The sequence below is a fragment of the Plasmodium chabaudi genome (genome assembly GCF_900002335.3).
Source record: "Plasmodium chabaudi chabaudi strain AS genome assembly, chromosome: 14".
Classification (NCBI taxonomy): domain Eukaryota; phylum Apicomplexa; class Aconoidasida; order Haemosporida; family Plasmodiidae; genus Plasmodium; species Plasmodium chabaudi.
Window position 1 is genome coordinate 2,070,403 of NC_030114.2, and position 27,436 is coordinate 2,097,838.

Sequence of the window (27,436 nt, forward strand, 5' to 3'; positions counted from 1 at the left end):
TTATTTTATAGAACTGAAGGGGAAAACCGAGTATATAATAAATAAAAAATATATACCCCCAAAAAAATAGTTAGAGAAAAATCACTCTCCTAATCGAAACATAAGTTTTGCTTACGATTTATATGAATATTTAATTTAAATTAAATATACAATGTGAAAGATTGGAAAGCATTCCCTTATATTAATATTTTTTTATTAATTTAAGACGAATGGGCTCACAAAAAATATATATTATTATATGCATGCGGGTAGGCACATATAAATATATACATATATTTTACATAATATTTTTTATATACGTATATGGGTACCCTCAAACTGTGTAAAAAAAAAAAAAAAATAACAAAATAAAATTAAAAAAAAATGATAATTGAATTATACTATTAAATTCATTAATTTTTTAAGTGATAAAGAAAATTTATTATATGCAAAGAGAAAAGGCATATATTTAGTTAATTATTTGAAAAAACAATATGGAATATGAGTTTATAAAACATTATTAGTAGAAATTACAAAGTATTTACAGAATTTGAGAGATAATATAATAATGCATAAATATACATTTTTTTAGAATAAAACAAACACAGAATTGTTTCATATTTTAATTTAATTTTATTTATTTGATCTTGTTGTGTTCGTATATTGAATGCATTTTTATAACTGTTTAATTTATACCCTACTGGTATGTATATTTTTTTTAAGAAATATTATTGCGTTAAATAGCAAATATATATGTACATAATTGTGTGGAGTAAATATCCCTCACATTTTGATATAAGCACAATGTGTTTTAATAATATTTTGTAGTTACAGAGATTTGTGTCCCCATACATTTTTAATATTTCGGCACAACAAATCATATATATATGTTTATGTTTGTATAAGCACAAGGATTGCTATATACAACACCAAAGTATATATATATATATATATATACGTATACAGTATATTAGATATATAGTTATAATATATGCATTTCATGCGTATATATATTAAATTGTAATTTTCTCATGTAAAAAAAGTCGGATAAAATAATAGCCATATGTATAACTATTACAAAAATTTTGCAAGTAAAATTATGAATTCTAATCAATATGCAAATGGCAACTATGCATCTTCCGAATCAGACAAACATGGCGATGAAGTTGATTCTGCATTACTGCCAAATGGAGATAGAAAATATATGAACAAGAACAAGAATAACCAATATAATATTGACAATGGGTATTATGGATATTATGATAAATTTTTTGGTAAACGAGGAAACAAAAAATGGAATTATTGCATCATATTTTTTCTAGGCGTATGCCTAGGATTCGCTATATGGCCATTTTTTATGACAATCATTACATATAAATTAGTTTATAAAGATAATTATAATAATCATAATTTTCCAACAAATGATAGTTCGAATTCTTTAAAACCATATATAAATGATAAAAATAACAGGAATGATAATCCTAATAATAGAACACCACCAAATGATCAAAGCCCAAAAAAACCATCTCCACATTTTAAACCTGTAAGATTTGATGAAATTGCAGGAATAGATGAATCAAAAATAGAACTTTTAGAAGTCGTTGATTTTATAAAAAATAGAGAACGTTATCAAGAAATGGGTGCAAGAATGCCTAAGGGTGTATTATTAGTTGGACCTCCAGGATCTGGTAAAACTATGCTAGCTCGAGCAGTAGCTACAGAAGCTAATGTCCCATATATATATACATCTGGGCCTGAATTTATAGAAATATATGTAGGTCAAGGAGCAAAAAGAATCAGGCAATTATTTTCCCATGCTCGATCAGTTGCACCATCAATTGTTTTTATCGATGAAATTGATGCAATCGGAGGGAAACGAAGTACTAGTGCATCTAATGGTGCAGGACAAAAAGAGCATGATCAAACATTAAATCAATTATTAGTTGAAATGGATGGATTTAGTAATACTGTACATATTATGGTCATAGGGGCAACGAATAGAATTGATACTTTAGATAGTGCTTTACTTAGGCCCGGCAGATTTGATAGAATTGTATATGTCCCATTACCAGATGTAAACGGTAGAAAAAAAATATTAGAAATTTACATAAAAAAAATTAAAAGTAACTTAAATGCGAATGATATTGAAAGAATGTCAAGATTGACACCTGGTTTTTCGGGCGCTGATTTAGAAAACCTTGTAAATGAAGCAACTATATTAGCTACACGAAATAAAAAAAGTTTAGTTACTATAAATGAATTATTTGAAGCACGAGATAAAGTTTCAATGGGGCCTGAAAGAAAATCGTTAAAGCAATCAGAACATCAAAGACGAATAACTGCTTATCATGAAGCTGGACATGCAATAGTTGCATATTTTCTTCACCCCAAAACAGACCCTATACATAAAGCTACTATTATTTCTAGAGGCAGTGCTTTAGGGTATGTAGAGCAAATACCTGCTGATGATAGACATAATTACTTTAAAAGCCAAATGGAAGCAAAATTAGCAGTATGTATGGGTGGAAGAACAGCAGAAGAAATTGTTTTCGGAAAATCTGAAACAAGTAGTGGAGCATCTAGTGATATTTCAAGAGCTACTGATATAGCTTATAAAATGGTAACCGAATGGGGAATGTCAGATAAATTAGGTCCATTAAATTATAAAAAAAGAATGGGTGATGGGTATTCTTCTATGAGATTATCAGCTCAAACCATATCAGCTATAGAAACGGAAGTTAAAACATTAGTAGAAAAGGGAAAAAGCATATCCGAAGAAATTTTAAGAAAACATAGAAAAGAATTAGACAATTTAGCCTATGCATTATTAGATAAAGAAACATTAACTGGAGAAGAAATTAAAAAAATAGTTGATCCAAATAATACAAGGGACCAATCAAATAAATATAAACTCATGAATAAAGATTCTAAGAATAACAATTCACAAAATGATTACGATAGTAGTGGAAAAAAACCTGCACGAAGTGATGGAAAAACAAACACATCAAAAAACGAAAAGAATGAACCAAATTCTCATGAAAATAAATATAGCGATTCTAGAGGAATAGATACCAATGACAAAGATACCCACAATAATATGAAATCTGATGAATTTAATGATATTAATAAAATGGAAGATATTGCCGAAAAGAAACACATAGATTCTAAAGATATAATGACTCTTTCGACTGATAGTGAAATTGGAGTTTTAAGTAAACATTTAAAAAATGGAAACAAAAAACTTAAGAGAAAATATTCGAAGGATCCAAACACCAAGAATAGCAATGTACTAAAAGTGATAAATAGTCACAGACCGCCATATTATTCTAAAAATGAAAATATTGACTCAGAAAATAGTATTAATAATTCATCGGATGATTTTCCTAACAATATTAGAAATACTAGAGACAGTGAAAACAACTATGATAATGATAACACTGTAAAAAATACTAGTGAAATTTTTACAAACAATTTTTCTGAAGAAAATAATAATGAGAATTTGAGCTCTACCAAAACAAAGGATGTAAATTATAATAATTTTCAGGAAATAGTAGATATGCCACCTATCACAAATGTTTCTGAAATGAAAAAGTTCAATATTTATGAGCATAATTTGAATAAATTATTTTTATTTGACATTTTTAATAATTAAATTTGGAAGAATAAACAATATTTAGTATATTCACCATTATATCATATTTAATATTTTGTCTTTTTCTTTTTTCTTTTCTCTTTTTTTCAGTACTTTGTTGTTTGAAGAAAATGTAAATATATATTTCTTTAAGCAAAGTTAATGCATGTATATAATGCTTACCAAGCATCCTATATGTATAGAATATATATATGCATAACTATATTTTGTATATCTTAATAGTGATAATTTTTTTTTTCTTAACGAAGGGACCTGCACATTCATTTCTTTTTACATAATAGTATTTATTATATATATGAGTATTTTTAATTTCTTTGGCGAATATATTTGTTCGCTATCTAGTTACATCTCTGCATTCTCACATTGTGTATATTTATGTTTATTTACAGCTTTTAATTTTTAAATACATTTTTTTCTTTTTATTTTTTTCACAATATAAAAAATCGATTAATAATAAAATTGCAAGGACAAACATGATAAATTTTCTTTATTTTTATGTTTTCAATAAGTTGAAAATAATAACTTTATTTTTGCGAATTTAATAGATATTAGCTATCTATGTTGTATATGACATGACGATCTAATATAAAAATTATATTACCTTATAAAGGTTTTGGATTTTTACAATTTAGTATTTTATCCTATGATTAAAATATGTAAAATGACATAGAAATGTTACTAATACTAATTAATACGCATATAATATGAGCATATTAAAATGATGTGTTTCATTTTAGAGATCGATATATCCAATAAATATTGTCTTATATATATTCAAATCCTAAACTTGAACAATTTTCACTATGTTATGAGAGCATTATAAATATTTGGATTTGTAATAAACCAAATTAGTAAAAATTCTCCCTTTGATTATGCATATATGCATACGATGGTGAAACATATGAAATAGTGTGTTATAAACATAGATGTATTCTATGCAAATGTACAAACAAATGTGTATCCTTGATAAAAATATATGTACCCTGAACAATTAATGAGCATAGAGAAATCAGCAATAAATTAATCATATTGTCACACATACTTTATATCTTTTCATTTTTCATAAATATGGTAATTTTTTTTAATTTAAAGTTATTTAATGTCTTTATAAGATGAAAAAAATGGGTATATTCGAATTCCCCCTTTTATGGTATGCACACACACACATATTCATATGCTTAAAATGTGTTAATAGGAAAATAATGAAGCATTATTGTAAAATAGCTGAAAAATTGTTCATAATAGTCATAATTTTTTTATAATATTTAAAAGAGAGAACATACCAAAAACAATACAAGTAAAATACTATAATTTATACAAGGATAATTTATTAATTCTTTAATTAATGTATAATCATTTATCCTTATAAAAAATATTAGGCGAATATTAATAATTAATATGTATGCCCAAAAATAATAGCTTTGGAAAAAAAAAAATAAGTGTATTTTCCATTAATAAAAAAATATATTAAAGAAAAAAATTGTATACAAATCCGAATACCGAAAATTTATTGAAATGTTTAAAAAATACATGGAAAATGTATTCTTTAATTATGCATATAATAAGGCATAAAATACAGCGCAAGCTAGAAAATAGTTACGTTAAATAATAAGCATATATTTTGCATACAAACCATATAATGTGAATATATTTTGAAAAGGATATTTGCATAAAAAAGTATAAATAAATACATAAATATAAAATATATATTCCTTTATTTTTCGTAAAAATATAAAGGTCTTAAAATGTTAAAATGTGTTTTTTTACTTCGTATAATATAAAATGTATTCCTATGGAATAATAAATAAACATAAAAGCATTAATATTTGTTTTAATGTAAAACAAAAAATACATATTATATAATATTTTACACTTTGTAATGAATTTTTGTTCATGAGGATACCAAAAACAGAAGAAATTCATTATAACATGAATAGTGTTAAAATTTTGTGAATTATGTATTCCCGCAATATATATGTATATTTTTATAATATATTATAGGTATACACAATACATAAAAAATATACACAATTATACATATGCAAATTTCAAAATTTATGAAAAACATATGTAGCACAATTATATATTATTTATAAACATATTTTTTAAGCACATCAAAAGGATGTATTTTTAAAAACTATTTAATATATTTTATATACATTATTACAGCTTCATTTTTTTTCTGTTCATTTTTAATAAACATATGGTTATATGTAAGTATATGTGTACTGACAATAATGTGTTATACTAAATTTATTAAGATTATTTAGTATAGCCATGTATACATGATATCAACATGCATTTGCATACACATACATGTATACATTCATATACTTATTTTAAAATATTTTTTTTGTGTTAAAAATTATCAATAAAAGGGGGGAGATTAAGCAGGACAGGAAATAAATAAAATATGAAAAACTATTTCACGAATAATACAGAGAATAATGAAATAAACAACGTTTATAAAAAGTCAAAAGTAGATAATGAAAAAGAAAATGCAGATAATAATAATATAAAAATTAATGATGTTTATAGTAAAAAAAATACTGACAAAATGGAAGATCATAATATAAATGAAATCGATAAACTTAAAAACGAATTAAAAAGTGTAATAATAGAAAATAGTGAACTAAAAAAGAAATACAATGAAGATACCGAAAAATTAAATATAATTTCTTTACAAAATGCATCACTCTTAAAAGAGGTAAATGATGAGAAAAATAATATTCAAATTGAGTATAATACTTATAAAGAAGAATCTGTAAAAGATATAAGAAGGTTACAAGAGGAATTAGACAAAAATGTTGTTATACTAAACCGTTTAAAAGATGAAATATTATTTAAAGAAGAAGAATTAAAAAAATTTCAAGTTATAGAAAAACTCTATAAAGAAGAGTGTGAAATCAATGAACAAAATGATATAAGAATAAAAACATTAGAGCAAATCCTAAGAGAGACAAAGGCGAATGAAAATGATACAAGTGATAAAAATGTGAATCAATATAATACATCAGAAAATGATCAGATAAATGATAACAAAAAATTAACTGATGAAGAAATTGAATTGAATAAAAGGGAATTAGAAAAGAAAAATGAAGAAATAGATATGTTAAATAAAAAGTATGAAAGTTTAAAAAGAACAAACAAAGAAATAGAAAAAAAAATATGTTTTTTAAATGAAGAGCTCGATTATTATAAAAATAATGAAAATTGTTTAGTCATGCAAAACATTTTTAATACGGAAAATAATATTAGCGATTCTGTATGTAAAAAACACCTTGTCAAAGTATCTATACTTTATAATATATTAAATAAAATAATTATGTATGATCAAAATGATCTGAAAGAAAAAGATAAGATGGTTTATTCATTGGAAAAAGAAAACATTCATTTTTTGAAAAAATTTATTGCAGATGAAATGTATTGTCTATATTTAAAAGATTGTATTAGTAAAATAAATTTAACCTATCAGGTTGATCTTCATAAACAAGAAAAAAAGTATATGTTATTAAACTCTGAATATGACGATCTTTATAATAAATTTTTATTTGAAAAAAATGAAAATTGTTTATTAAATGAAAAATATGATAAAATTATTTTTAACCAAAAAAAAGAAATTCGAAGTTTAAAAAATCATATATCTAATCAAAATAAAGACAAGGAATTGTTAACAAAATATATTGATAATTATATTACTTATATAGAAAATTCGTATCAACAATATTGCATATTAAATAATGAGTATAAAAATTTAGAAGAACTAGTTAATGACCTTAAGGAAAAGAATAAAAATCTCACTTCCTTAGTCAATGGTATGAGCATGGGTAATAATAACAAAGGTATTCAGGATGATTCTATAAATGATTTCGATTCATTAAATGTTAGTGAAAGCATTGGAGATAATAATATTAGCAAAGATATTAACAATTCTAATGATAGTGTGAATAAAAAAAATAAAATTACTGTGGATGTAGATCATATGAAAATGATAAAAAGTGATATTAAAGATAAAGAAATACGAATAGTAGAATTAGAAAGTAAAAACCTCGAATTGGTGAAGACAATTGACAATTTGAATGAAGAATTATTAAAAAATAAAAAAAATGAATATGCAGAAAATGAATCAATGAAAATTAAAGATCTATGTTTTGATCTTAAAGATATTTGTTCAAAGTTAGAATTGGAAATAAAGGAAAAAAATTATATTATTGAAGAATTAACCAAAAGACTAAATCAATCAGAAAATAAAAATAAAGACAATCAAGTAATATTAGAATTGTCTGAATTTCGAATTCAAAATTTTAATGATAATATCAAATATTATCAAGATAAAATAAATGAATTATGTGATAAATTAAAAACAAAAGAATCAGAAAATGCAATTTTTCAAGATTTTAATAATAGGTTAAAAGAAGAAAAAGAAAATCTTTCATATGAAAATATAAGTCTTATTGAAAAAAATACCCAATTACAAAAAGAAAATGAACTTTTAAAAAAAGAAATAATGTTATTAAAAACTGGAGGAAATAATATTAACTCAGAATCAAGTAATAATATTCATGGTAATACTATTAATAATGAAAATGGTTATAATAATGATAATAATGTCAGTCCAGAGTTTGTGTCTATGGATAATAGTGTATTTTTAATGGATAAATCATACGAAACAAATAACCAAGTTACGAGTTATGGTATAAATGAAGGAAAACAACAAAATAGTTTAATTAAAAGAACTTTGACATTTGGAAATACAAATAAACAAACTTGGAAAGATAATGAAGATTTAGCTACTAAAATAAATAATTTGTCTGAAGAGAATAATTTACTAGTTAAAGAAAATGAAGAGCTTTTTCATAAATTAGAGCAAGTATCTAATGAAAATGTAAAAATACGAAATGAATTATTATATGCTAAAACAGATGCTGAAAAATATTTATTTCATTTAGAACACGAGAAAAAACAAAATGGTAAATATAAATTAATATTAAAACAAAAAAAAAGAAAAGGTAATGAACTTAAAAGAACATTCAATAAAATGATGTTAACAGTAAAAAACTTAGTTGTTAATATTAAAAAAATTGACAGAGAAAATAAAAAAAATGATATTAATAATTCTTTTTTTATTTCCTCGTCATCTGAAAATAATTCTAATGATGAATATTTTTCTGAAAATGATAAAGCAAGTACTAATTTTATGTTCTCATCAGTTGAAAAGTCAAGAAAAAGTGCAAATAGCACTACTGTTGATGCTAGGTCTAGTTTTTATAGTAAGTCAACTACCACATTAGGAATATCAGACAATGGAAATATACCTTTGTCGATATTTAAAAATAGAACCATATCGAACAATAATGAAACAATTACAAAACGAGCCAGTAATAATAATAACATTGGTGGCTTTGATAAAAAAACAAAAAAAAAAACAGTAAAAGGCGTTTATATAAAAATTCGAATGCATAGGTTTTCCATATGTGATAATTTTAGAATCGACGCAAAAAAATACAAAAAAGCATGCAGAGAAATTGATAGCACACTAAATAATATAAATGAAATTGAGAATAATATAAATTTGAATCAGTTGAATTCTCAACAACGAATCGACAGCAAAGGATTAGACACATTTTATTCTATTCCTAATAGTTGTAATTCGAAATTGATAGAATTTGAAAAAGGTGACGAAATAAATGATGCACAAAACAGTGAAAATATAATTGTAGAAAGAAATAATCATAAAAAAGCTCGCGGAAAGAATAACCAGCTCTTTTCGACTTTTCAAACGAAAAAAATGATTAATGATTTGAATTATATAAAAAGAAAATATGATTCAAAAATAAAGGAAACACTAAATATGCAAAAAAAATTAATGGACAACGAAAAAGAATTAAATTGTAATCATGTAAAATATGTGAACTTATTAAATGAACACGATTTGTTAATAACTGAAATAAAAGAAAGAACAGATAAATTAACATGTATAGAAAAAGATTATAATGTTTTATTTGCAAAATATAGTGAAAAACAAGATGAAATTAAAATGCACGAAAAGAAAACACAAGAAGTTTTTAATGAGTGTAATGAATTAGTCAAATATATGGAAAACAAAGAAAAAAAAATTAACGAATTTGATGAAGACTTAAAAAAAATGGAAATGAAATATAAAGAAGAAAAAGAAAAAAATGATATATTAACTAAAGATAATATTTCATTAGATAATCTAAATTCTAAATATAAAGAAGATATCGATCTTTATAAAAAAAAAATCGAAAGTATGAAAACTGAATTAAAATTGAGATTGACAAAAATTGAAGAATTAGAATTAATTCAGAAAAATACCGAAAATGAAATGTTTTACTTGAAATCAGCTACATATAAATATGATGTAAGCCTAAAAGAAGCTCATGATGAATTGAATAAAATAAATGATGAGACATCACGATTGAGAAAAGAATTGAGAGAAAATCAAATGAACACAAATACACTAAAAGAACAAATTTTAAATAGAGATTATTTCTTATATAATATTAATGAATCCTATAAAAAGAAAGAATATTTTTATACAAATTTAAAACATAAGGTTGGAGGATTTTATAAAACATTTATTGAATTGTGTGAAAATTTTGAAATGGGTGAAATTAAAAAGTTTAATGAATTATATGAAAATTTCGAATTTAATGATGATGAATATAGAAAAAATCTTATAAATTTTCAATTAAAAGATAAAGACAAATTTTCCAATAGTGTTGAAGACATTGTAAAAACAGTTGACAGATTAAGTGAATTTAATGCATACTACGAAGAGGAAAAAAGTGATATGCTGAATAAAATTAAAGAATTAGAAAATAAATTAAAAATAAAAATGAATGAGTATAATAAATTATATGAACAATATGATAATAATATGAAAAATATAATAATAGACAGAGATGATAGAGTAGCAGATTGTTTAATTCTTTCAGAAGATGTGAAGAAAAAAAATGCAGAAATAAATTTATTGATGAAAGAATTAGATGGTAAAAATATGGAATATAATGAGATGCAAATGAAATGCAACTTTTTATCAAATGAAGTTCAGGCTTTAGAAAATTCAAAGCTAGATATGAAAGAAAAATTCAATGATATTGAATTGCAACGCGAAAAAGAAATTGAATTTTTAAAAAAAGAAAATGAAGCATTAAAAGATGATATATACAATGTTAAAAAAATAATTCAAAATGTCGATGATGAAATTATGAGTTTAAAGGAAACTATTAATAATTTAAAACAAGAAAAATATAATTATGAAAAAGAGATTGATAAATTAAGAGACATATTAGAAGAAGAAAAAAGATATCATGACATGTTAAAAGAAAATGAAGAAAATTTTATAAAAGAAATTAAAGAAGCACATCAATATGCTATAAAAAAAGAAGAAGAAATAAGTTCCTTACGACGAGATAATGAAATGAACCAAAAAAATCATATAGACGAAATTGAAAAATTAAAATTAAAAAATAGAGAAATTCAAGATTCAATAAAAAACCATCTTAAAATGGTTTCAGATTTAGAATTGCAAATGTTAGAATACAAAGTTTTATTAGATAAAAATACCAGTATGAAGATGCTAGTTCAAGATTTGGAAAATAAAATTGACGAATTAATAAAAGATAATGAAAAACAATCTATAGATTTAAAAAAAGAAAAACTAATAAATGAAGAAAAAGAAAAAAATATATTAGCATTACACGAAGATATCAAGATGCTCGAAACGAAAATCAATGAAAATGATTCTATATTATTAAAATTAAATGATGAAAAAGCTCAATTAAATCAAGAAATTTTTATACTTAATGATATAAAGAATAATAAAGACAATATAATAGAGGAGCTAGAAAACAATTTGAGAAAAGCTGTTTTTGGAGATATTAAAATTAACGATTTAGAAAAAACACAATTTGAACATAAGGTGTTTACAGATGAAGACCTTGGAATTAATATGAGTTATGGAAATCCAGGTGATTCAAAAATGTGTATATTTAATAACAATGCTAATAATAATGGAACATATTTTAATAATGTCATAGAATTGAAAAAGTATAGTCTTTTTTTGAAAGAAGAAAACGACACGATAAAGCAGGAATTGCGAAAAATGAAAGACCAGTCATATATAAATGAAAGAAAAAATGCAGAAATGGAAAAAATTCTTGAAAAAAGAAATGATATCATTCGAAAAATGAATGATGAAATAGTTTCATATAATGAAAAAATGAAAAATTTAGAAAAAGATACAAGTCAATTAAATTCGGAATTATATGCTGCTAATGAATTATTAGCACTTAGAAGTGATGAATGTAAAGAATTATCCATAGAATTATATGAACTTACAGATGTAAAAAATAAGTTAATTGTACAAAATGAAGTGTTTCAAAAACAAATAAACTTTTATAAACAACAAGTCGATGAAAAATCAGAACTTTTAAATAATTTAGACATGAAAAAGGAAGAGGAAAATAATAAACAATATGAACAAAATCTTTTATTTGATGAATATAATAGAACATTAAATTTTTATTACAAAATATGTTCACATATCATTTATTATAAGCAATGCGTAGAGAAAGAACTTGCCGATCGAAAACAAACCGATAGTAAAAACATAAATGAAGAAAGTGTAATAAAAAATGATAGATATGGAATTAAAGGCAATTTGAATGATGATCGTGATGACAATAGAAAAAATACAGATAACGATGATGACATTGAACTTTTTAAATCGATAAACATTAGTAACTTCAATGATACGCATAATAATATTATGGAAAATATAAAAATGAATAATACTAGCGAAATATCAAATTATATTAACGAATTTTTAAATTGTGTAAGATTATTAATTTTTAAAAAAAGAGTATTTGAATCTAAACTAGAAAGTGCTGAAAAGAAATACAATAGTTTTAAAGAAAAATTAAAAGAAGACAGGGATTTAATTTGGGACTTGAAAAAGAAATTAAGACAAAAAGAAGAACTTAATATGGATAATAAAAATATGTTTGAATTTTCAAAAGATAAAAATATAGAAGTAAAAGATTTCTCGATGAATTATAAAGATTTAAGCAGTAGTATACATGAATATGTAAATAAAAGTGATATAATGGAAAAAGGAAAAGAACTATTAATATTAAAACATGAAAATGATAAATTAGTAGAAGAAAATAAATTTTTGCATGAACAAATAATGAATTACACGAATTTAAAAATTAGTGTTAATGAAATTAATAAAAAAAATGAATTTAATGAAAAGGAAAATGCACCAAATGATTATACATATGTCGCTGAAAATAAATATTTAAAATTCCAAATAGATACAATATCAAACGAATTAAATGTCTATAGAAATAAAAATGACTATTTAAAAAAGAAAACGGCAAATTATGAAGACATTATAACTAATTTACAAAAGGAATTAATTATCATTATAGATAAACAAAAGGAGTGCGATAAAGAGTATTACAAAATGGAAAAAGAGTTAGAAAACAAAAATAAAAATATTGAACATTTAATAAAAAAAAGAAATGAAGATAAAGAATATATGGATAGTGAATATGCTAGATGTCTAAAATTGGAAAAAGAATTCTTGTCCTTAACTGATGATATATTTAAAAAGGATTATAAAATTAAAGAATATGTAGAAATAGTGAAAAAGCTAAACGAAGACATAAAAGAACATGTACTAGAAAAAGAAGAAATGAAAAAATATAATGAAAGACTGAAAAAGAAATATAGTATTTTTGAAAATAAATATAATGAACTATCACACATTTTTGAAACGAATGAAAAAGCAAATAAAGAAAATGATAATAAAAATGAAAATGATTTTATAAATAAATTAAAAAATCATGAAAACATTATATCCGATTTATTAAGGGAAAAGGAATCACTAATAAATGAATATGAAGATTTGAAAGCAAATTATGACAAAAAATTAAAAATAGAATCTTTGTTAAATACTGAAGTTGATCAATTAAAGATAGAAAATAAAATGCTGATGGAAAAAAATAACGAATTAATTGACGAAGTGAATAAACTGATAAAACAAAATGAAAAATATAACATAAATTTAGTAGATATGGATAAGGAAAAATTTGATATATATATGAAATATTTAAAAGCAACTGAAGAGCTAAATAACGTTACATCATCTTCTTTAAATGAAGACATTTCTGCAAACAAAACGAAAAATGGAAATGATAATCATGAAAATATTGAAAAATATTTCTTGTTAAAAGAAAAAAGTCTAAAGGAAAAGGAACAGCTAATAGACGATAAATTAAACCATCTAAAAGAATATGAAAAAGAATTGGCTATAAGTAAAGACAAATTACGAAATTCAGTCAGACAAATGAAAGAGAGCCAAAATGAATTATATACAATCGAAAAAAGTAACATTGTTATAAACAATTTAAAAAAAGATATAAACATATTAACCATCGAAAATGACACATTAAAAACTAAGATTAAAGACATGGAGCGATTAAATGATACGATATTTAATGATAATAAAGAATTAATAAAAGTTATATCGTCTTTGGAAGAGAAATATAATAATGGTGTTAATATGTCTAAAAATGACGGACGAAACGATAATAGTAAGTTTACTAACAAAAGTTATGGGGATGCTGATAAAAAGGAATTGCTGAAGAGTCAAGAGAAAATTGAAAACGAAATAAAAATGATTGAAATGGAAAATCATACTAAAAATTTAATTAATGAAAATAGGTTAGGAAAAGAAGAAAATGAGAATCTAAAAATCGAAATATATAAACTTAAAAACCAAATTGATGAATACAGTGAGACACTAAGTAAACGTTTTAAATATAAAGAAAATAATAAAAAAGCCAAAAATTATTTGTATTATTTAAATGATAAAATTAAAGGACTTATTGAAGTATTTAGGGAAAATAATTTTAATTATGAATTTTTTAAGAATGAATTAAAAAAAATAAAATCAGCTAATTTAATGATTATCAATGACAACTTTGATGATTTAAGTCCTATACCCAAAATGGAAGACAGAGATGATAATAATTCCCCTTATAGCGAAATGCATACAGATGTAGGAAGTGATCACATGAGTGCAAGAAACAGCAAATTAGAAGATGATGAAAATATAGAAGATAATGCTAGTATAAGTTCAAAAACAATTGTAAATATGTTAGGATCATATTGGAAAAATAGTAATGACGATGGTATAGTAATAGATAAGGTAAAATTAAATAAAATTTATAAGCATATTATGAAATTAAAAGAAAATTATTGTGATAAAGAATTAATTGTACGAAACCAGAAAAATATAATAGAAGAATTAAAAAATGAAATCGATAATTATATAAATCTTAATAAAAAATATGAAGAAGATAATATAGACTTAAGCAACAAAGTGAATGAATTGATACAAGAAAACTCGTCTAATGTTCAGAAATTTTCTAAAATCCATGAAAATTTAATAACAAAACTTGAAGAAGAAGTTCATAAGAATAATAACATGCTAGAAGAGTTAAATGCATTAAATAATAAAATAAAAGTATATGAAGAAAATCAAGTACAAATCGAAAACGCATTAAAATTCCAAAATTTGAATATAGACAATAGTATATATAAAAACGACGAACACATTGAAAACTCTAATCTTAAAAAAATAACAATCTTATTAAAAGAATATAATGAACTTGTGCAAAATAATTCAAATCTGTTGTTAACAAATGGCGATATTTTATCTGAAAATGATGAATTAAAAAATATTGTTAAAAAAATGAATGATGATATTGATATATTAACAAAAGAGTTAAATGAAGAAAAAAATAAAAATAGTTCAGACGAATACAAAAACAATAGTCGTAATAGTAGACATTCTCAAAGTGAGCAAAGAGATTTATTAAATAGCATGCTAACTTCTCATGATCAAAAGATTAGCGTTTTAAAAAAGAAACTGGTTGACAATGGTGATATAAATGATACTATAAAGCAATATGAAGAAATAATAATGGCAATTGAAAAAAAAAATAATGAATTAGAAAATGATTGTGAATTTTATAAACAACATAATAGCGAATTGAGTGACAATTACAACCAATTGATAACCGATTATAACTCTTTGAAAGATTTTATCAAAAAGAAAAAAATCGAAATAAATTTTTCAGATATACAAAATAGCAAAAACGGAATAAGAAATAGTTTTACTCAAGATATCTTAAATAAGGGACACAGAGAAAGTATACATAGCGAAGTAAACAATTTAAATAATTTTTCAATTTCAGATAAAGATTTATTAACAATTAAAAATCATATAAATTCAATTGAAAAATTGAACAATGAGCTATTAAATAATAAACAAGTTGAAATGTATATAAATTTAGTTAAAAAAGACATAGATTATTTACTTAAAAATAAACAAAATGACCAGGCAAACAAAATAAACACATCGAATAACAAATTAATAAATCAAATTATGGAAAAAGAAGATGAAATAAAAAATTATCAGGAAATTATCAACAATTTAAAATCTCGTATTGATAATAAAGATGAGATAATTAACAATTTAAAACGCAATTCTGAAGAATTCCGAAAAATGTTAAATTTGATAAGAACCCAAAATAATAATGATCGTATTGAATCTGAAGAAAATGATGGAAATAATAAGGGAGATAATTCTGCATTTTTACAAAAAGATGATATGCTTATTAAAATAAGAGCGGGATATGAAAATTTACTAAATGAGTATAATGATTCAATAAATACACTTGAAGAAACTAAAGAAAAATTAGAAATGCTAAAACATGAAAAAATAAAATTAGAAAGATTAAAAGAAGCAGAAATGAATGATAAAGAATATATTATTAAAAAATTAGAATTAATTAATACTCAAATTAAGGAAAAATCTATTGAACAAAATAAATCACTAAATGATGAAATTCAATTAAAAGACAATGTAATACAAAATAAAATCGAATTAATAAATGATTTACATAAAGAAATTGATGTATTAAAAGACGGAAAAAATAAAAACTTAAAATATATAAACGACTTAGAATTACAAATTGTTAATCTAAATAATGAAATAGACACATTAAAAAATATATTAAATGATTCAAAAGACGAAATGAAGTTATTGAGTAATGAATTAGATAAAAAGGAAAATACAATTCATATTTTAAAAACTGATATAAAGCGAATATCAAACAGTATTAAAGGGGAAAATAACGATTCTCAAAATGAACAATATAAAAACGGTTCAAATAGAAAATCCGTGTTATCATCTCGTAAAACCCATAGTAATACATCGTTGGTAAAGCAAAACGAACGAGATAATAATGATGAACAAAATTTCGATGAAGATGAAAACGATAGACAATATAATAATATTCTAAATCAAAGCCATTTACATTTTGAAAAAATAAATGAACTCAGAATGGAATTGAAAAACTCTTTTGAAAATTATAACAAGTTAAAATTTGATAACAAAAAAAAACTCAAAGACTATGAAGATGAGGCAAATAGCTTAAAATCCTATATAAAAAAAATAAAAAATGAAAACGAAAAAAAAGATAAAAAATATGCATTAATAGAGTTAGCAATAAAAGAAATGGATAAAGAAATTATCTTATTGAAAGACGATATAAAACAAAAATCTTTATATATAAACGATCTTGAAATGAATGTTGATAAAAAAAAAAGAGAGATAGAACTCATTGTAGATGATATAAATAATGTTCAGGATATTGTTATGAATTATTTCCAAAATGAAAACTCTAGCATAGAAGAATTAACAAAAAAAATAAATACACAAATGAATACTAAGCATCTACTATTTATTAAAGAAATAGTTATAAAATTTCATCATAGAAATTCTAGAAAAAGCATAGAATCGAAGCTAAGGGAAAATGCTGATGATGAAAATCTGTCGATAAAAGAAAGAGAACTTATAAATTTACAAAATGAATTAAATAATGTTATTTCGGAAAAAGAAATGCATAGTGATATAATAAAAGACATGAAGCGCCAATTAGATGAATTTCACGATCAAAAAAATAAATATATTAGCGAATTAAGAATTATGGAAAAGGAGTTAGACATAAAAAAAAATGAAATGAAAAAGTTCAACATCAAATTAGAGGAAATAAATAGAAGAGAAGAAAGTCTAATATATAAAGAAAATGAGTTTATACAAATAAAAGAAGAAATAATGAACAGAGAAAGGGACATAATAGATAGAGAACATGAAATTACTGAAAAAATAAATGAATTATCACATAAAGAAAAAGAATTAATTGAAAAAGAACATGAATTGATTAATAAAGAAAGTGATATTTTAAAAAATAATGAAGATTTCATAAATACTAATAATGAATTAGCAAGAAAAAGAGAAGAATTAAATAATGAACAAATTCAAATAGAAGAATTAAAAAATGACCTTATTTTAAAATTTGAACATTTACACAATGAACAAAAGGATATAAAAATAAAAGAAACAAAACTAAAAACTATTTATAAAAAATTGAAAAACAATAGTATCAATGATCTTTTAGATGCAAGTAATGATGACAATTTATTCAATAGCCGATCAAGAAGTAATGTAAATGGAAATAACAATGAGCATGAAAATAGTAACATTTCGTCGATGCGAAAAATAGCAGAATTAGACAATTTAGAAAATCAAAGCGACAACTTAAATTTGGATTCTTTAGAATATACAACCTATTTTAATGAATTTAAAAAAAAAATTAAAAATTTAAAACAAGATTTACAATCTCGTGAGAAGGAATTGGAATATTTCGAGAAAACACTTGAAATTGAAAAACGAGAAAAAGAAGAGTATAGAAACGAATTAGACAATTTAAAAAATTTGTTACATGCAGAGCAATTAAACAAAAAAAATCTGGATGACCAATTAGAAAGATATAAAAATGATGATGAGCATATTATCAAATCGTTAAAAGAATCTGAAGAAATAATAAATGAAAAAAACACGCTAATATTAGAATTACAGCAAAAGTTGGCTCAAGCTTCATATGAAATTAGTATGATAGAAAATAAGGGTAATAAAAAAAGTAATAACAGCAGTTATAATGGCGAAAGACATAGTGAATATGAAAAGAAAATTGAAGAATTAAATAAAGAAAAGGAAAATATTACAAAACAATTTATGGAAAAAATTATGGATGATGAAGAAGGTATAAAAAAATTAAAAGAAGAACTCAATGATGCAAATACATTAATTGTAAATTTAAAAAATAAAAATAATGAACTATATAGTGTAAATATAGAAATGGAACAAGCAAATAAAGACATGAGAGATGATATTGATATTTTGTTGTCAAATATAGATAAATTAAACGATGAAAAAAATGTTACTGAAAATGAAAAAGAACAAAAGGAAATAAAATATAATGAATTAAAAATAAATTATGATCACAAAGTAAAGGAATGTAATAAATTTTTTAATATGCTCCCATCAAAAATGAAAAGAAAAATAGAATATGAAAAGAAACATAGGAATAATAAAGACGGCATTATTAATATGAGCCAATTTAATAGTAGCATCATGAGCAAAGATCACGATGCTTTAGGAAATAGTTCTGAAGACGAAACGTACGATATTGATAAAATAGTAAATGTTGTAGAAGATGAGCATAATGACAAAAGGGCATCAAATAAAATAAATGATATACTAAATGAAAAGGACATGGTTATCGAATCATTAAGTACAAAATTGCTATACTATGAAGAGGATAATGCAAAACACCATGAAATTATAAATGACTATAAATCTAAAATTGATGAACTATTATCAAAATTAAGTATATTTGAAGGAAATATGCCATTTTTCATCAAAATAAATGAGATCATAAATGAAAACAATTATACACATGAACATGTTCTAGGTCTTTTGAACAATGCAATTTTATATAGAAAAATTATAAAAAAAATATTCATTGAAAATCAATTTTATAAAGAAATTATTCAAATAAAAGAATATATTTTCGACATAATCAGCAAAAATACTTATAGTAAGAAAAAAGAAACATTAAAATTGAGTATGATTAAAAAAAAAGGAAGCCCTAAAAAGGGTCATCACAGTGTTATTAATCCTAATTACCCTTCACATATGAGCGACGCTATACACAAATATCAGAACCCAAATGATGAAGAACAATTTATGGATGAAATGGACATAGAACCAGAGACAAATATAATAATAAAAGCTGTAAATGACGAATTTAACACTTTTGAGAGCATATGCAATGAATTATATAACTTAAATAAAAATGAAGAATGGGATATAATGTATAAAAAGTTAAACGTTTTAGAATACAGCTATAATAGTATTATAAATATTATAATAAACGAAATTAAGAAAACCAACAAAATATCAAATATCGAAAAGACAGAATTAAAGAAAAATATGAAATTATTAAAAAAAAAATATAATTCTTTATCAAATGACTTTTTACAAAATGTTGAAGATGTCGACAAATTGAAGCACATATTAGTGAAAGAGTCCGAACAAAATGAATTGTTAGTAGCTGAAAATGAGGAATTAAAAAATCTTTACAAAGAATTAACTGACGAATATAATGAGAAATTAGACCTAATTAAACAAAATGAATATCAAATTAAAAAATTACAAGATCAATTAATTGAAAAAAATGAAAATAAAACAAAAACAGAAGAAATTAATGAATTTTTAAAAACAGACTTAGATTATTTAAACACTTCTTTAGAAAAAGCAAACCAAAGTTTAAGCAATTTAAATAGCGAAAATGAGAAAAATAAAATTGCCTTAAAACAATTAACAGAGGAAAATATTTATCTAAAAAACCAAATTGAGGACAAGAAAGAAAATATAGAATATTTGACACAAAAAATCAAATCAAATGATCAGGTAATAGATGAATTAAAAGAGTTTAATGAAATGCTAATAAAGAAGGTAGAAACTTATGATTCTATAGAAGAACTAAACCGAAAGGAGGGAAATAACCATACTAAGGGTCATATTGCAAATAGCTCAACAACTGAATTGTATGATCATAATAGATACTATGAAGGTGCCGATAAAAATGAACTATTAGTAGTTATCAGTAAATTAGAAAATGATAATAATAACCTCAAAGAAGAATGTGATATGTTAAAAAATGATTTTTATATATTAAGTGAAAAAAATCACGAATTAGAAGAAATCATACAAAAAAATAATTTACCAATAAAATACAATGATGAATTAGAGATAAAAAATGATATTATTGAAAAGGAAACTTTAATTAATGAAAGAAATAAATATAAAATAAAATGTATACAAATTATAGATATATGTTTTAACAAAGATTTTACTATAGTAGATATTAGGGAAAAAATAGTAACAATTTTTGAAAACGAAGATGATGAAATAATAAATATAATAAATTGTCATAGAAGTATGCTATCTAACCATACAAATGAGGAATTTGGGTATGATAAAGAAAATAACACAATTAAGAATGCACGTCATTCTAGAAGCATTCGAGGAACAAAAAGTGTATGCAGTATTGCAGATAATAATCAATACAATGAAAATGAAAGCATAAAAGACAGAATGTCTAGCCAAAGAAAAGATGATACAACAAAAACACATCAAGAAAATATTACACACATAGAAGAAATGAGTAAAAAAAATGAAGAATTGATAAAAAAAAATGAACAAATATGGAAATTAAACAAATATATAGAAGACTTAAATAAAGAAATTACAAATAAAGATTATATAATTATGAAAAGTCAGCAAGAATCTGCAGACAAAAATGAGGTGCTAGAAAAAAATAAACAATATATAATTTTTTTAAAAGATCAAATAAAATTATTATGTAATAATATTGATGAAAACAATTTATTCGATATAGATAATGTTAATTTATCACCAACACTTCGAAGTTTTATTAAAAGAAAAAGTTACAACAATAGATGCTCATTTGTTGAAGGTTATGATGAGAAAAAATCAAATCATGGACACGAAAATGAAGATTTTGCTTCAAAACAAAAAAGAAGAGAGACTTTTGACCAAAGTCGAAAAAAACGATTATCTGAATTTACTTGTCAAGAACCATATGATTTTTATGATGAAAATGAAGTAAAGATTGAAGAAATGAATCTAAAAATGGACGAATTAAATGATCAATTAAAAACAGCAGAACATAAAATTGAGGTATTAAAAAATGAAAACACAGATTTAATGGAAAAATGTGAATTTTTAAAAAAGGAATTAAAAGATGTTCAAGGGGCTAAAAGAAATTTAATGTTATGCGAAAGCAGATTAAATATATTAGAAAAAGAATTGGAAGAAAAACAAAAAAAACTAGATGCACAAAATAAAACTGTAAATGAATGTGTTGATATATATGTGGAAGAAAATTCTGAAAATTTCAACAAAATATTAGAATTAAAACAAGCCAATGAAAAATATAAAATCGAAATTAAAGTCTTAAATGATGAAATTACACAATTAAAATCGGATGTTAAAAATTATAATAATGACATCAAAAATATTAACTCTACTCTTGAGTTTTATAAATCTACACATGATGAATTGGTAAACGAATTCGGAAAAGAAGAAACGAATAAATTATATTACCAAAAAATTTGCGACATGCTAAAAAAGGAAAATGAAAATTTTAAGGAACAAATCGAAATTGAAGAAGAAAATAAAAAAGAATTAATAAATAGTATAAATGAAATAAAAGAACAATTAAATAATGCTATGAAAGAAAACAATGAAATCGCTTTAGACGTGGAGTATTTTCAAATGCAAAATAATCTTCTAAAAGATTTTTGCAACCATTATAAAGAAAGAGAACGCATATTAATAAACAATATTGAAAATGATCTTGATGGTTCTATTAATACAAGTAGTTTAAAAAACATACAAGGTTATAAAGGAGAAAGCTTAAAATCATTCGTTATGAAACTTAATGAAGAAATAAATAATTTACAAAATGAATTAGAAGGAAAATCAGAAAGTATAGTATCCTTAAAATACCAAATAAAAGAACATCATTTAGATAAAATATCAAAAAACAATGAGCATTTACAATATAGTAATATTACTTCTGAAGAAGTAGTTGATATAAACAATATTACATATGTTCAAAATAATCTATTTATATATATTAATCTATTTAAAAGTGTTTTGTTTATTATAAGTGAAATACTATTCTTTATTGATCCAACAAATAGTTTGTACTTTGAAATATTAGCTCTTTTAAAATTGAAAAGAAATAAGGATCATAATAAAGATGTTGAAATAGACGCCTCAATCAAGCCATTACAATTATCAAAAGGCGAATGTGATAAAATTTTTAAATCTATTCTCAAGTCTAAAAATCTACTAAGGGAAAAATTGCAGCTATTACAGTTGAAAATTTGTTAAGCTTACCAATGAGATGCACATAATTTATGATTGAACTTCTTCCAATTCATTTATTATTTTAAATACGTGGGAATAAAAATAATCACACAATTTCTTGGATATGCGATAAAAATGTTTTTTTACACAAAATTTTAAACATTTTTCTATTAAATTATATTTTGTTCATTAATAAGAGCACTACCTATATTTGTTTTAATATACATGAGCTTCTATAAACACCCGATGAGTATGCATATAGCTACATAATTATACATATGCTATTTGAGAAACATTTTTTTTTGTATTTTTATTAATATATACAAATAATGGCATTAAAATATTTGGTATTTTGAATTTGTTTACGTTTTTTTTCTCATTTTTTTAAATATGAATAGGATAGACACGTGTTTCTTTTTGTATTATAACATGCTATCTTATCTCAAATCTGGTGTATTCGTATTTTTATATTTTTTTTTACAATTATTAACATTTTCTATCCTTTTTAAATATTATGTTGAATCGTATTAATAATATTGCACGTTTACACATATATATGCAATTTTAACTCATCTAATATTTAAAATATTTTATTTTTTTTTTGTAAACTTAATTTTCATTGGTTGAGCATGAATAGTGGGCTATTCACACGCTTATCAAAAAAGGGTATTGCATATTCCGTATGCTTTTATTAACTAAAATTTTTATATAAAAATCGAAGGATATAAAATAATAACCTTAGATATTTACAATTATGTATCGAACTATTGTTCTTGTCGAATTTAGAAAAATCATTCAAATTATTATAACAAATTTAAAAACAGTTTATGATTGTTCCCACGATGTATCATCGTTTTGGGAATTTATTGCAAAAAAGGAAAAAAATAAAAAGAAAATGAAAAGGGCTGCCTTAGAAAAGGCAATAACCAATATCGTTAGGACGGAGAAAAATCGCCACCAAAGGGAAACAATACAATTTATTCTACATACATGAAATCATAAATTCAAAAGGAGGCAAAAAAGTACATGTATATATGTATAATTCGGTCGGCAAGATGTATATTTATTAAAAATTGTCCAGTATTATCTCATGCTCGATATTGCATCTGTTATTGTTTGGAACAGTGATGTGGTTGTCGTTTTTTTTGTTTTTATGTCTTCTAACACTTGATCTGCTTCGGCTTTCATATCATATTTCATAAACCATTTATGTTGAGCATTTAAATCTTTAATTTTTTGGATAAATTTAACGGTCAATGGAGCCGAACCAAATTCATACACACATTCTATAAAATAATCCATACCAATTGGTGAAACTCTATAATTTGCAAAGTTGTATAATTCATCAAAATATTTATGTTTGGCTAATGTATATATTTTGCATCTCCAAAATTTTGGTTCTGATATTTTGAACCTTTTAAATAAATGATCGGCATCTAAAAATTCGCCAACTGCTAATGTATATTCTACTGTTTTCATTAATGACAAACCTAATATTTTATGAGGGTATCCTATTACAGATTTTTTATTATATTTCATTTCTAACTCTTTTTGATAATTTAATAAATCAATATTATTCATTATAGATGTGTGAACAAATTTTATATGACTATCCATATTATCAGTTGTCAAAAACCCTGCCGAATAAGCTAGCCATGTTTTTTTTTGTTCAACATTTTTTTTTGAAAGTGCTAACTGTAATGTGACAAAAGCAGCTTTTGAATGTTGACCACTTTTTTCATAAAATTCTTTAAGTAAATTATACTGTTTTGTTTTGTTACAATAAGCATAAAAACAGTTGTATGCATGTATATTTTGATTAAAAATATCTATTAATGTATTAAATTCCTTTTCTCCATTTGCATTAACTTGTTCTTTATTTAAAATATTTGTAATACATAAATAAACAAGTTCAATATCTTTTGAAAGAATGGCTTTTTCCATTGATAAACTATAGTTAGCTAATTTTATTAACATTTCTATTTGCTTTTTTTTATTTTCTTCATATTGAACTATTATGGTAGCTAGTTGTGGTCTTAAACATTTGGCAGCAATGAATGCTATATAGGAATAGTTCATATTTTTTTTATCACCTATTTTATCAATTATAGCTGCACATAATTGTTCATCAGTTAATTCAATGGATTTTTCTATTTTTTCTTTACACCATTCAATTAGTATATTATCCGTATTAATCCCTGCATATTCACAAATTCGATAAGCTAGGAAATATTCCTTTCTTTTTGCAATGTATTGAACAAATTTTGGTATACTCATGTATTCGAGTTCTGCTGCTGTAATGTAAATATCTAATGGTGGCTTTCTAACATTCATACAAATACGTAAATATAAACAATATAAAATAGTTTTTTTGCTGGAATAATTAAATTTCATAAAATTTTTACCAAAAAGGGCAGCTTTAAGTAACATATTAATAATATTTTCATCATATTCATGAGTAGAAGCATTTAAGCATTCTTCAATAGCAATATCAAGATTGTCATTAAACGCTCTAATTTCATCATCTAAACATATACTTCCATTTGCATATTTTTCATAAGAATAAAAAAGCATTGCTGAAGAAGTACAACTGCCTATACTAAAAATGTTAAATGTCGATTTTCTTATTCTACTTATATATTCTAAATATTCATTACTTATTATTTTAACACCATATATATCTCCTATAAGGTATAAATGACTTCTATATTGATAAGGAATCCATTGGTTTTTAGGCCCACCAATAAATAACATGTGTTGTATATAATTAGAAGGTGTGATTAATGGGGTATATACTGCTAAACAATCATCACCACACCATACGATTTGCTTTATATTTTTTTTATTATCTAAAACTGTTTCTTCAATGCATTTATTTAAATTTTTAGTTAAATATATTTTTATAATACCATTGTCTGATAAAAATGCTATAATAGCCCCAGATTTTGATACACACATATTAATATATGGGTGAGTATAATCTGTATCATAATATTTAAATCGATTTTTATTTAATAATACAAATCCTCCATTTTGTAATGTTATTATCAAATGTATATTTAATTCTTTTGTTTCTTTGGGTTTATTATTTATTATGTTATTTTGTTTGTCTCGTTTATTTAGATCATATGCCGATAATTTTATTAACGATTTTATTTTTTTTTTTTTCGCACTTTTTTTTAACTTTTTTTTGTTTCCATTCTTATCATCAGAATTATTATTGTTAATAGCAGTGGATGGAAATGATTTTGTTTCATCACTCCAGGATATTCTATAGTCCTCCTTGCATTCAGTGAGCACATTATTACTCGATACTGTTGTATTTTCATTAGGACTTCCCTTTTTAAAATCAAAAGGATTTGTAATGTAACTTTTTAAATTTAATTTCATTAAATTATTACTAGCTCTATTTTCAAAATAGTTATTTTCAAAATTTAAATCGTCATTTAATTGATCTTCATTTACTGACCATACACAACTCGGCATTTCTTTTAAATCTATATATGGATATCTAACACAATTGCTGCCACTAAAATAATAATTAACATATATATTTAATTTTTCAGTTATTATAACAATACCTTCATCAATTATTTTTCCATATAATATACCTTCATTTTTAATATTATCGTCTAAGGAAAAAACGTATTTTTTTTCACAAAAGCATGAATATACTCGAACTATATTATCATCAAAAAGAAAAATTAAATCATTATCTTTATTCCAGCCCATACATATTAACTTTTCATAATTTAATAGACAACTAGATATTAATCTACCTATATTTGTGTATATTCTTAAATTATCTTCTTTCTTATAAATATCAAATTTATCTTTATTTCGTAAAATGGCGATTAGTCCTAATTTTCCTGAACAAATAGTACTATCCTTTAGTACGTCTTCGTTCGCCCACAGCATATTACTTACTTTTTTTTTCCCATAGTAGGTATTGTCAATATTTTCCCATTCATTTGTATTCATCTTTCAACTAAAAGTGTAAAAGTATAGGAATGATGGCGTGTACATGCATATATATTTATTTAATTATTTGCTGATAGATAAATATAACAACTCTCAATAGTGGAACATTTCTGTATAATTTTTCTTATTTATACTTATATTTATCATTTTTTACAAAAATAAAAAATGATTAAAAGCTGTAGACGCTAAATAATTCGGCTTATGACTTTTTTGGGAACGTCTGTGATTTCCTTAAAGTTAGCAGGACTTATATTTATGTATGTGTTACATAAATATGCGTATTTTCTCCTTAAGAGTGCAATACTTTGAGCTAAACTGTAAACTGAATATAAATTTATATTATAAATGGCATTAAAAAGTTACTTCAAATAAATGAGATATACACTACGCAAAATGCTATATCTTCATTAAAATAC

The 27,436-nt window shown here is 23.3% G+C and overlaps 3 protein-coding genes across 3 annotated transcripts; 2 read left to right on the top strand and 1 right to left on the bottom strand.

Moving 5' to 3' along the window:
* Positions 1–1,042: 1,042 nt before the first annotated feature.
* On the top strand, positions 1,043–3,631 carry PCHAS_1456400 (ATP-dependent zinc metalloprotease FTSH 1, putative; the record flags this gene model as incomplete). The annotated part of the gene is made up of 1 exon (XM_738716.2): positions 1,043–3,631. One exon carries the CDS (start codon positions 1,043–1,045, stop codon positions 3,629–3,631), a length of 2,589 nt encoding a protein of 862 aa, XP_743809.2.
* A 2,413-nt stretch (positions 3,632–6,044) lies between these two features.
* On the top strand, positions 6,045–23,063 carry PCHAS_1456500 (conserved Plasmodium protein, unknown function; the record flags this gene model as incomplete). Its single annotated transcript, XM_734702.2, has 1 exon — positions 6,045–23,063. The coding sequence occupies one exon, from the start codon at positions 6,045–6,047 to the stop codon at positions 23,061–23,063; it is 17,019 nt and encodes a 5,672-aa protein (XP_739795.2).
* A 1,059-nt stretch (positions 23,064–24,122) lies between these two features.
* Positions 24,123–27,020, bottom strand: PCHAS_1456600 (vacuolar protein sorting-associated protein 16, putative; the record flags this gene model as incomplete). The annotated part of the gene is made up of 1 exon (XM_734448.2): positions 24,123–27,020. One exon carries the CDS (start codon positions 27,018–27,020, stop codon positions 24,123–24,125), a length of 2,898 nt encoding a protein of 965 aa, XP_739541.2.
* Positions 27,021–27,436: the final 416 nt, after the last annotated feature.